The sequence below is a fragment of the Pseudorca crassidens genome, chromosome 18 (assembly GCF_039906515.1).
Source record: "Pseudorca crassidens isolate mPseCra1 chromosome 18, mPseCra1.hap1, whole genome shotgun sequence".
Taxonomy (NCBI): Eukaryota; Metazoa; Chordata; class Mammalia; order Artiodactyla; family Delphinidae; genus Pseudorca; species Pseudorca crassidens.
In genome coordinates, this window is record NC_090313.1 from 78,956,877 (window position 1) to 78,968,828 (window position 11,952).

Sequence of the window (11,952 nt, forward strand, 5' to 3'; positions counted from 1 at the left end):
AAATAGATGGCTTTGGTGTCATTTGTTTCATTGAAGGCTATTGGTTATACCTAATTGATATTTTCTGTTTGTATCTTTCTACAGAAATTGTAGTGGATCCATCCTTCCATTATAGAAACTGAAAGATGAAAGCAAACCTGCTCTTACTTTGTTTTTCACATTCCCTGACATCTTTCCCCTTTTGAAAATCCAACTCATATTAAAGATGAGCACGGACACTGATGTCATTAAATGCTTTTTATTAAGTTTGATTTAGTCTAACCTCAGTCTTGTTGACGTGTAGTTCAGTTACTCAGTTTGGAAAGATCATTACTATTTTCACTGATTTCAAATTTACCCTGCCTAATGGAAGAGTATGGTTTAAGTAATATTAGGAAGCAGGATAAATAATTTTTGAAATTTAAAGGTTACAGTTTGCTACTCAGATAAGGCCACTTTCAGTCTTCTTGGGCTAGACAGTTGTTGCTAGACCTGGGCTTCTTCCTTGGGTCTAGCTCTGCCCTTCTGTCTCCTCTCATGACTATCCCAAGTCTTTTACACCTTTTATTTCAACAGTGCTCTTTTAAGGCACTGTTGTTTACAAATGACAGCTTAAATTAATTTAGGAAGAGGAATTTACAGGCCTAGGTAACTATACTGAAGTAGGTGTCTCGGACTTTTGGAAATTAGACGCTTGCCTGCAGTCAGGACGGATGTTTTATTTTTACTTGTCAGTTTCATCCTTTCAAATCACCTCTTACCAGCATGGCTGCAACCTCTCCAGGTCCCCCTCCAGCTCAGCAGCCCAACAGAGCCTGAGCCTCACACTCTGTGGAGGGTCCCAGGACTCCTCCTGGCCAGGTGCTCATCTCTGGACTGTCCGCTGTGCCTCTAGAGCTGTCTGAGAGCTCCAGGCTGCCCTGTCCATGGAGCCCAAGATCCTTCCGGCCTAAGTAAAGTTGATGCAGCAAAGATTATCCTCTTTTATGGTTGGGCCTTGAAAGTCAAATGTGAAGACCTGTCACATTGTGAATCTTCGTTTTGTCAGAAAATTGCCACTAAAACAAAACAATTTATTCTTTGTTCTAGGAACTACTGTGTAATAATTTTTGCTAAATATTGATACAATGTAAAATTCAAGATATTTAGTTTTATTTTTCCAGGTAAGCTCTGGTCAGCCTTGTATATACGATGGTGACTCCCAAATTATATCAGCCTTTTATACACTATTTACCATGGCTCTGTGTACCTAAGTCCACAGAGTGGACAGATTGCTTGAGGGAGGGAGTATATTCAAAGTGCATGCAGGGCTGAGTCCTGGAGTTCCATTTTAGAAGATGGAAAGAGGCAGAAAAATCTAGCAAAGGAGATGAAGAAGCTGGTGAAGTAGGAAGGAAATACTTCAAGCCAAGTGATCGATTCTATCAATATTGCTGAGAATCCAAGACAAGACAGAATTACCACTGGACTTGGCAAAATTGCTGTTGCTGACAGCACTGATGAATTCTGACAGAGTGCTCAGGACGGACTTCTGGGGTGGACTGGAAAGGTCGGAGGTGAGGAAGCAGAGATCACGGACTGAGACGGCTCTTTTCATGAGTTTTGCTCAAGAAGGGAGAGAAGAAATGGTGCTGCAGCCAGAGGGGGTGTGAGTGAAACCAGGTTTTTGAAGATGGGAAATAAAGAACGTTCCATTAATCATTTCCGATGGCCTGCTGGGTGTCTCCACCTGTCTTGTGATGGCCCCTCAATTCAGTTTGACCAGAATTTCTCTCCCTGGCCCTTACCACTCTCCTCCTGTGATCTTAGTTTCTGTTCCCTAGAACTAGGATGCTTCCGGCTTATCAAACTTCAAATGTTACCCTTCAGTGTCCTCCCACTGCTCTCAAGAGGAATCCAGGGTCCCAACATGACCTCCAGGACCACCCCCCTGTGACTCGACCCTCAGTTGCCCCTCCCTCTTGTCTCAAAACCTGGGCTCCAGCTGGCAGCCGGCCTTTCCTCTCCTTCCCTTCGTTCCTGCCCTGGGCTTCATAGGCCCCGGGCTTCACAGGTGCTCTCTCTGCCCAAATGGCTTCTCCCACCCACTCTGCTCAGCTGACTATCCCTCACATCCTTATGCTGTAGATACTTGATGTTTTTGTCTGCCCACCACTCCTACCCCCTTAAAGGAAAACGCTCCGATTTTCCCTGAGCTCAGCCCAGTTCCAAGACCAACCAAGCAGGGTCACAGTCCCTGACCAGTTGGTATTGGGCACGTGACCCACGTCATATCCAAGAGAGCCAATTGTGGGACTTTGGGGAACTACTAGGAAGAGCAGAACGTTTTTCTGGATGTGCAGAGATGTGTACCCGGAGCCACGAAGGGAGAGGCCGAAGGTGGAGCTGCCACCGAAGTTCCAGCAGGAGACGTGGGAGGGCTTGGAGGCCAACTCTAACCCCAATTTTTCAGGTAAATGATTCATAAACTCCTTGTTTTCTCGTTTCGTGAAGCTCTTAACAGTCCTGCCTCATCTGCTTCAGGTCTCAGATTAAATGTCATTTTATCAAAGATTTTACCGATTTTCCCAGTCAGCGCCCTATTCTCATCCTTTATAGTACTTGGTAGAATCTGTAACAGAATATTTGAGTGTACATTTATTTAATGTTCACTGCCCCACTGGACCATAAGGTCAATGTGGTCAAGGACCTCATTTGCTTGCCTTGTTCATTATTACACTGGTACCTGCCAACTTAAAATATTTACTGGTTAGTGATAACATCAAACACTTACTGAGGTCTTACTATGCTAGGCATGGTTCTAAGTACATTCATTAACCCATTTAATTCTTAAAAAGTAACTCTTAGCAAATAGGTGCTAGCATTTCGACTTTTCAGATGAGGAAATTGAGGCTTTAATGATGGACTTCTCTTTCCACGTCCCATTTTCCCAGCCCAGACCTTGCTGACCGCCTCTGGGCTGTGTTCCCTCCCCCCATCCTCCACCACGCCCCCGCTTGTCACCTGACGGCAGAAGCATCCTACGGTCCTCTTCATCCTGATCTCTGGCCAAACTCCTGGTGAGTGCTCCGGTGTTCCTGGCGTTTCAGCTCACGCCACCCTTTATCTACTGGGAGCCGAAATCCAACCCCTGTGGGCGCTGAACAAGGTCACATGCCATCCTCAGCAGCAACTTGTCTTTCTCACGACACCTTCTAATCCGCCTTTGATCATCGGCACTTACACCTTTTGTTACCAGACTGCGGCTTTCTGAGGAAGGGTCTGTGTGTTGGGTCTGTCTGCACCCCCAGGCCCACGGCATTCATCCCGTATTTTATTCCCTGAAGTGTGGAAGGAGCTAGTACTACTACAGATTCTGACAGTCTCCAGTAATGCATGCAGATTTTGGAAAGGCCTCGGGTGGTTCACCTCATTCATAGTTTCATCCTCTCCTGGACGCTTTCTGAGGAGTTGTTGGCTGCAGCTGGGCTGGCCCGCCAGCGTGGGCAGGAGCAGGAAATTCTGACAGCTGAAGGCATGAAGTGAGGGGGCTACATATGCCTTTTTTCTTCTTTGTTTTTAAAACAGCTGTTTATTGAACATGCCCTCTCTACCAGGCCCTCCTCTAAGCCCCCTTTCATCTGGCTCTTCTCAACGGTGTTCTGAGGTAGGCGTGTGATTAGATCACCTTTATAGAGTAAACTCACGACACTCCCAGGCTGATGGGTTTTGCTTATTAAAATTATTTTAGTATTTATTATTAAAACTGCTTTTTAGGTTTCAGCTTATTCCTCCTAGGGATTACAGGGTGGGGGGAGATCAATGACTGTCTTCATAGAAGAGTTGCCTAGTTCATGATTAATCCTAACAGAATAAATATGCTTCCTTCAAGCTTGTTCCATTACAGGTTCCAAGAAACTGTAGTAATTTGTAAGAACAACCTATATCTAAGCAATACAGTACACACCAGAACACTCAGACCTCACCTGGCTGCTCTTGACACTCAACCTGGAAACCATGACCATATCATTTCCTTAAAAGACAGGTGTTTTGGTTTGCACCAGAACTGAAGCATGCCCACATACTCTGGATGACGGTCCCCTGGCGGAAGTCTGTAATGCAGACAGCTTCACCGCAAGAGCAGTACCAGTGCAGCGGGTGGAAGCCAGCTGGCAGTGAGCTGAGGAAAACACAACACTATTTTTGGAAACGTATGTTTCAAGTCATCTATTGTTGTCTACCTAGAGGTTCCCAGCCCACTTGTGAGCTGTTACTTAAAGCAGGCCTCCACTTCCACTGAAGTGAAAATGGTAGCCACTGCCTGCACCTCAGTGCTGAAGGTTACATGAGGTCAGGCACCACCCGAGCTCCTCAGCACAGCTCAGCACTCAAATTATAAGCTGCTCCATTTCACAACAGCTAAGTTTGGAGTTTGTGATAGAATAGAAACAGGTAGGCTGAGTTCTGCTCTACGTAAGAGTAACAAGAGTTTGCCTAACAGTTTAACAGCTTTCTTTCCCCTTCACAGCTGCCCCTACATGCACACACACAGAGTTGATGTCTGAAACATCCCCTGAGCCAGTGCCCACGATGGTAATGAAAATTTAAGTATAAACTTAACATCGACTCCCTACCGAGGATCCGGTAAGTAGCTGAAAACGCCAAGCTCCTGTATGCTGTGAGAAAACTGAAGATACCAACCTCCGAAGGGAAAACACTTCAAGAGCCTGTGAGGCAGTCAGGACACTGAAGGCTGAGCACGTGCCGTCACGGTGACCGTGAAACAGCTCAGCTGCTCACTCAAAGCCGTACTGTCACAGCCAGAGATGAATAAGGACCAAGTACAAGTCTTTTCATTCTTAGCATTATATTCAATGATAAATTCACTAGGTATTCTTTAACTGTACTTTTGATGGAAGAATTCCATGTTGGGACATAGAGATGGCCAACAGACACATGGAAAGGTGCTCAACATCACTAATCATCAGGGAAATGCAAATCAAAACCACAAAAATAACACCTGACACCTGTCAAAAAGACGAGATAAGTGTTGACAAGGGTGTGGAGAAAAGCTCTCTGCACCCCCATGTTTACTAAGGAATTATTTATAATAGCCGTGGTTTGGAAACAACCTTAAGGGTCTGTGGGTGGATGAATGGATAAAGTTGTGAGATACATACAGACACATACATACATGCAATGAAATATTACTCAGCCATAAAAAAAGAAGGAAATCTTGCCATTAGCAACAACTTGGACCTAGAGGGCATTATGCTGAGTAGAATTAGAGAAAGATATCAAGTACCACATGATCTCACTTAGATGTAGAATCCAAAACACAAAACCAACCAACCAACAAGACAAAACCAAACTCACAGATAGAACAGATTGTTGGTTATCAATGGTGAGGGGGGCAGGGGTGGGCAAAAGGGTTAAGGGGGTCAACTGTATGGTGACAGATGGTAACTATAGACTTGTGGTGGTGATCAGTTTGTAGTGCATACAAATAATGAATTATTCTGTATACCTGAGACTAATATATTGTTAGGTACCAATTTTACCTAAAAAAAAAAAAAAAAATCCACGTTGGAACCAAGCAAATAAACCGCTTTATTTTCAACTCGCCTGGAATTACAGGCGAAGCCCCCATTGTAGGAGTTCACACCATTATGAAAAGTTGGCTTTCAAAGTCCTTTAATGAGTTCCTGCCTTCTTGATCTGCACAGTATGTATCTTCTCCACAAACAGGAAGGTAATCATGGCTCCTCTTCTCCAAAAAATTAGGTTTAAGTTAATTGTGTGACTTAAGGAGCTCAAGCCTATCTAGTGTGAATGAATAAAGAATCGAAGGGTCTGTGCAAACTTCAGTGGAGAAGAGGCCCTAGATCTGGGTTGCAGGCTTGCATCTGTCACCTGTTGACTGCACCGGGGACCCCAATCCTACAGTCATTAGATTTAAAAGGCTGCTTTTGTAGGTACAAGATCAAATTAGTGCAATTTTACTTTGCTAGTACATTTTTTCAAATTTTGGAATACACATTTTCAAAATTTTCCACTGCAGTAGACTAAAGGTAACTGGCCTTATTACATTACTGCACACTGTTTATAAACTTCAAAATGAGACGGTAACAGTGCTGTGGAAGAGACGGCACCCGTTCTGACTGAACTCTATAGTTAACTTTGTTTCTTACACGTCAAACACTATTCTAAGCCCTCTGCAAACATTTAATTAGTCTTCACAATCCTGTGGGCTGTTAACCTCCATTTTACAAATTTTAAACAAACAAAAAAAACAGGTTCAAGTAACTTGTCCAAGGTTGCTGTTAGTGTAACCAGGATTTAAATGTTCAGCCCAACTGCTTATAACCACTGTGCATACTGCCTCTCAAATCAGAAGCGAGTCAGCCCCAGCACTGAACAGGGTGTGTGAACATCCCCTACTTAACTTGACCTCATCCCTGACCTTCTCCCTTGATCTTAAGATTCTTCTTTCATTCCTCCCTGCATTTTCAGATCTTCAAGGTAAACCTTTCCATCCTTATCCTAAGTTCTAATCCTTGTTCCTCTATACTACTTCCTGCCCTCAGAATGCCCCATTCTCACCATTTTTAAAATATAAAAAGGCATCACTGTGGCACCCATTCTCCTTTTCTCTAACTTGTCATCACACTTTGATTCAGGCAGGCCGCTCCCTTCAAACACAGACAGCTTCTTCAACTTGCCTCAGCTCAGACTGTTCCAAAACGCCTCAGCTGCCCCTCTCACCTTCCCAAAGGTCTTCCCAACTCCATACAACCTTCTGGGCGACAAACTCCTGCTCTATTTAATACAATCTCATGGCTTTCCTGTTCTGCCCCATTTGGGCTTAAACATACCAACTCCACTACTTAGTATAAACCCCCAATACTAAATTAAACCCTGAACCCATGCCCCATTAACTTTCACACTCCAAGTGACTGCAACATAATACAGTTTTACATATAATGCTAAGAGCACTTTTCATATTTTACAGAAGAACGTGAAACATGGACTTTCTATTAATATTCATACCACAGCAAAGCCAAATCTAACTCCTAAATAGATGCATTACAATTTGTTTAGAGTTTAAAGGCTTAATGGCAATAAGGGGAGGACGAAAAAGCGAAAGTTTATTTTACATAACTGAATGGAAAATAAATTCAAGAAACAGTAAATAAAATTCAGTATGGCCTCATGCGCCCTGAAGGAGGTGGTGCCCGATTTGGAGGAGTGATTGCTATGTCCAGATAGTCTCCGATTTGGAACTTCTGCGACTGCAGCGTCATGGAGTCGTCAGTCCCCTTTCTCCCAGACATGGTGCTGCCAATCTCCTTTACTCTGCAGGGAAGGAGACCAACTGTTAAAGGGTGGCTGGTCAATGCCAGTGTGTGCTACAAAGTGACCGTGGGGCTGGACTTGCTCCCTTATCTTACAGCACAGTTAAAATGTAAGTACTGCATTAATCTAAACCAGATATTAAGATGTATAAATCTGCAGTTCCCCTCCACTGAAGGGGTTCATTGAAGGGATTATCCCTATCAGTCAGAACATACTGAAATCAAAGAGATTATAGGGGTTAAGAATGAAAAGTTACCTACCGATAGCCAGGCCTTTTAAGATCTGTAAAAACAATTGCAAAATTGAAGTGTGTGCCCTTCTTTCTGGCTTCTGGGTAGACTTCTTTTACTAAACTAGTCAGTTCTTTCAAGGTTGCATCCATCCTGAATTTTTTTTTTTAGAAAAAAAGACATTACATTTGATTAATCAGCAATGATGTAACCAAGGATACTGACACACAGTGAGTTAATTACCTGTGTCTCAATTGCAACTTTACCTTAGAAACTGTCAGGGTCTTACAACTGAGTTAATTTTGAAGCACCTACTAATACTATTTGCCCCCAAATATTCCCCTTACCAGCCTCAGTGTTTGAAATTTTCATGAATTAAGGTCAGACTGGTAATATGCTAAAAGGGAGTTCAGAATTACATATGCTACCTTTTGTTGCTGTGTAACATCTCACTGGCCTAGTGATTTACCCACTTAAGGATAACTAGTCCAAATTAATCCAAATTCTTAAAATAATTGTTTTTCATTATTTCAAAGACATACTTTTCTACATTTTAGCATCTCCTTTCTAAGACTGAGTGTTCTGATGAGTTTTACAATAGATGGACTCCTAAAGCCAATGAAACCTACGGAATTTTCAAGACTAAGCATAGGCTCCTTTCACAATATATATTCTTGTCCTGCCAACTTCTATTTGAACTCAGAATTTAATATAGTCCCTTGAGCTAATATGGCACAATCTGGAAAAACCTTTTAAAATATAAGCATCTTGTATTATAAGCAACAGTCTAAGTTTCTGAATTGTTTTCTTCCCTGACAACTGGGAACATGAAACAGAGGACTTGGAACTTGAAGCAACACAGCCTGCAGAGTGCTATACAATGACCCTGGACACAAGGCACCTGTAAAGATGACAATTCCAATGGACAGCATCGAGCAGGGAATCAAACACCCAAGGCATCATCTAGCTTTAACTCTGCACCCTATTTATACCATCTCTACCACATTATCCTCAAGTAGAACCATGGCTTCAACTGCAGTGAGAACAAAAACATCCACGATGACCACATCGACTTCCGTTCTCTACTGCTGCTGAATCCTCAATATGCCCGTAACAGAACTCAACAGTGTCCCCCGCAAAACATGCCCTTCCTCTCATATTACTCTCAAAACTACCGTCACCCACTTAGATGCCCAGGTCACAAACCTAAGCATTGTTCAGTTCTTCCCATCTCTATCTTGTTGTTTCTACCTCCTAAAGACAGATCAAACTGGACTTCCCTGGTGGTCCAGAGGTTAAGACTCCATGCTTCCACTGCTGTAGGTGCAGGGTCAATCCCTGGTCGGGAACCTAAGATCCCACATGCCACGTGGCACAGCCAAAAGACAGATCAAATCTATTTTTTTCTCCATCTCCACCATCACAGCTTTATTTCAACCTCTCATTATTCAAATCTCTGTATGTTGCTTCCAACTCATCTCAACTTTTTTTTTTTAACCTGACATTCTAATGATGTTTATTGTGTCAATTATTCCCTGGTATGTACAGTGTATACTTATGTACCAGAAAGGACTCTTTCTTCCTTTCCAACATTTCCCACATATTGTCATCTTGCTCATAATGAACGTGGGGAATTCGTTTCACACCTTTTGTCAGTCCTAAACAGTGGGAGTCCTCCACAAGCTTCCCACCTGCTGAGGACTCTCCCCAAACCAACAGTTGCAGTGCCAAGTGTTGCTTTCTGATTAGCAGTCTAAAAGGTGAGTACACAGGCGACAAATGCAAGAGCTTTCTCGGGGTTGAAGCCTTTGCTAGGTGACTGTGAGGGTCAGTTTTGTGTGTCAATTTCGAGAAGCTACAGCCCCTAGTTATTCAAACACTAAGGTAGGTGTTGTGTAAGGTGTTCTTTAGATGGGATTAAAGTCTATAATCAGTTGACTTTAAGGCAGATTATCCTAGGTAATCTGAGTAAACCCTTTTAATCAATGAGTGGGCCTCATGCAATCAGTTGAAAAGGCCTTCAGAGCAGAGCTACTGAATTCCCTGAAGAAATTCAGCAGCTTATGCTGCAGAGTTCCAGCCTGCCCTTCATCATAACCTGCACCACAGGTTATGCACCACAGACTAGGGACTTAAGTACCTAAGCAGTCCCCACAATTGTGTGAACCAATTCTTTGCTATAAATCTCTTTATATCTCCTATTGGTCTGTGTTTCTGATTGAACCGTTACAGTGATCTACATAATTCTCTTCCCATAACCTGTTTAGTGGTCACCCAAGCACAGGATGTATCACTCCTGTGTGGGTATTCCCACAGCTCCACACAGTGCCTTGGACATTAGCAAACTCAACTAGCTTCTGCTGGGCTCCTCTGGACCTCACTCCTTTTTCCTTGATTTGTCTTAAGGCCTCCTACTTTGGCCCCTCAGTCTACTTCTACAAATTAAGAATTCCCAATCTTCCCTCATTACTGCTTCTGGGAGTGGCAGCAGGGCTCTGTGCTACCCCTCACCAACCATCCTGTCTTTCTTTAGCCACCATTTTGAGGTATAACATAAGGTTGTCTTTCCTAGTTTGGTTGCAGTTTATGGACAGGACAGTTTAGGACAGGAAATTTTTGTAATTTCTTTCTTGATTGAGAGTAGAGAGTCTGTGGAACAGTCTCACCCTGCCATCTCCACCCTAAAGTCTTAATTAGCATTTATTTCATCTGCTTTCTCTCTGAGATTGTGTTTACTCTAGAGAGGGGCAGTACCCTCTTTATACCCTCTGGGTCTAAGCAAAGCACCTGGCAAATAGGAACTCTTAATTTGTTGGAGGAAATATAGACTTTTAACATCTGAACAGAAGTGTTCATCAATCTATTGATAACAGTTCTTCCCTATAAGTTAAATCAACCTTCCTGAACTTTTATCCTGGAACAATACTTAACTAGAATCATACTACATAAATTTCACTGAAAGGTGGAAACAACACCTTAAGTGTTCATCAACAGACAAGTGGACAAAATGTAGCACATCCTTCCAATGAACTATTATTCAACCCTAAGAAAGAATGACTTTTTATTATATACTAAACCATGAACCTTGCAAACATAAGTGAAATAAGCCAGACACAACAGGACAAATCCGATATGAGAGCACTTATATTAAATACTTAGAATAGATAAATTCATATAGACATAGAGGAGTGTCTACCAGGAACTGGGGTAAGGGAGGAATTCCCATTGTTACTGCTTACTGGGTACAGAATTTCTGCTGGGGGGAATTTAAAAGTTTTGTAAATAGTGGTAATGGTTGCACAATGTGAATATATTTAATGCCAGCAAATTGTACCCTTAAACAATTAAAATGGCAAATATATATTTTACCACACTAGATGTATTTTTAAAAATTATACACCTTTTACAGCTACTAAAAAGCCACGGTAACGTCCAACCAAGGAGCTGCATGCAGCTTGCTGTATGTGATGCTCCTAGTCAGACGCGGGGTAGGAAAGGTACGCTTGAGTGGAAAACGCTCAGGGGCAGGTCTTCAGGAAACAGACATCAAAAGTTTCTCCATTAAAGCACCACAACAAAAACCACCCGGTTCTGTTTTTTTCCATGCTAGGACACCTAAGGCTTAGTATTATGTGCAGACGCTCTACGAGGACGACAAATACCACCGAACAGCGCCACTCCCCCGCCCCATGTTATTCTAGCACCACAAACTCGACCAAGTTTAGGGGCGGCTACCGCACTGAACGACCTACGTGTCACTTTCGTACCAAGCAGCCAAGACAGTGACAGCAACCTTGGCTCAATTCTTTACAACCCAAAAGTTTCAACCTCAGACGTAAAAGCGCCACAAGATAAGCAAATACCCATTTCTCCAACAGCTGAGACCCCGACTTCCCGCGAGTTGCGCCCAGAGGCCCCGAGCGCTGGAGGAACTGAAAACGCGCCAGGCGGGCCCCCAGCGACCCCCGCCCCGACGCCAGGCCCTGACTCACCAGGTGTAGATCTGCAGCTCACTAGACGGCACGTTTCCGCGGGAGAACTCGTCCATGCGGTGGTGGCGGCCGTTGTTGGTGGTGAAGACGCGCAGCAACAGCGGGCAGGTCTGGGGGCGGGAGAGGCGAGAGTCAGGAGGCGGCGAGCGCGGCCCCTTCCTTCCCCTCCACCCGCGCACGGCCGCCCCCTCCCGGCCGCCCCTCCGCCCCGGGGCCCCCTCTACTTCTCTAGACCCGCACCTTCTCCCTATCGATGGGCTTCTCGGGCTCCTTCTTAATCTCCTCCTGAGTAACACGCGACTCCACCGCCATCTTCCTCCTGCGGCCCGCTAGACGCTCGCCGTGACCTCCGACCCCAACAGCGAGCATGAGAATCAAGGCTCTCGCGAGGAGACGCTCGAGAATTTATAGACGAC

At 43.9% G+C, this 11,952-nt stretch overlaps 2 protein-coding genes across 4 annotated transcripts in view; one reads left to right on the plus strand and one right to left on the minus strand.

The window, feature by feature from the left end:
* Nucleotides 1-7,277, plus strand: part of SKA3 (spindle and kinetochore associated complex subunit 3) — a 28,508-nt gene extending 21,231 nt beyond the window's left edge. The window contains exons 9-11 of one of the 3 annotated variants that reach the window (XM_067713761.1): nucleotides 85-2,431; nucleotides 2,913-3,038; nucleotides 4,487-7,277. The gene's annotated coding sequence lies outside the window, so the exon portion shown is untranslated. Of the gene's footprint in view, nucleotides 1-84; nucleotides 2,432-2,912 lie in introns of all 3 variants that reach the window. The other 2 variants (XM_067713760.1, XM_067713762.1) reach the window with 2 other exon arrangements.
* Nucleotides 5,545-11,935, minus strand: SAP18 (Sin3A associated protein 18). Its single transcript, XM_067713766.1, has 4 exons — nucleotides 11,777-11,935; nucleotides 11,537-11,646; nucleotides 7,575-7,697; nucleotides 5,545-7,314 (listed from the first exon to the last, which is right to left on the minus strand). The coding sequence occupies exons 1-4, from the start codon at nucleotides 11,903-11,905 to the stop codon at nucleotides 7,158-7,160; spliced, it is 519 nt and encodes a 172-aa protein (XP_067569867.1). The 5' UTR covers nucleotides 11,906-11,935; the 3' UTR covers nucleotides 5,545-7,157.
* Nucleotides 11,936-11,952: the final 17 nt, after the last annotated feature.

Excerpts from the sequence above, each read along its gene's own strand:
- SAP18 (XM_067713766.1), bottom strand. The coding sequence starts at position 11,905 with ATGCTCGCTGTTGGGGTCGGAGGTCACGGCGAGCGTCTAGCGGGCCGC. Across the intron at positions 11,647-11,776 it reads AGCCCATCGATAGGGAGAAG|ACCTGCCCGCTGTTGCTGCG; the intron begins GTGCGGGTCTAG and ends TCCCGCCCCCAG. Across the intron at positions 7,698-11,536 it reads GAGCTGCAGATCTACACCTG|GATGGATGCAACCTTGAAAG; the intron begins GTGAGTCAGGGC and ends AAAAAAATTCAG.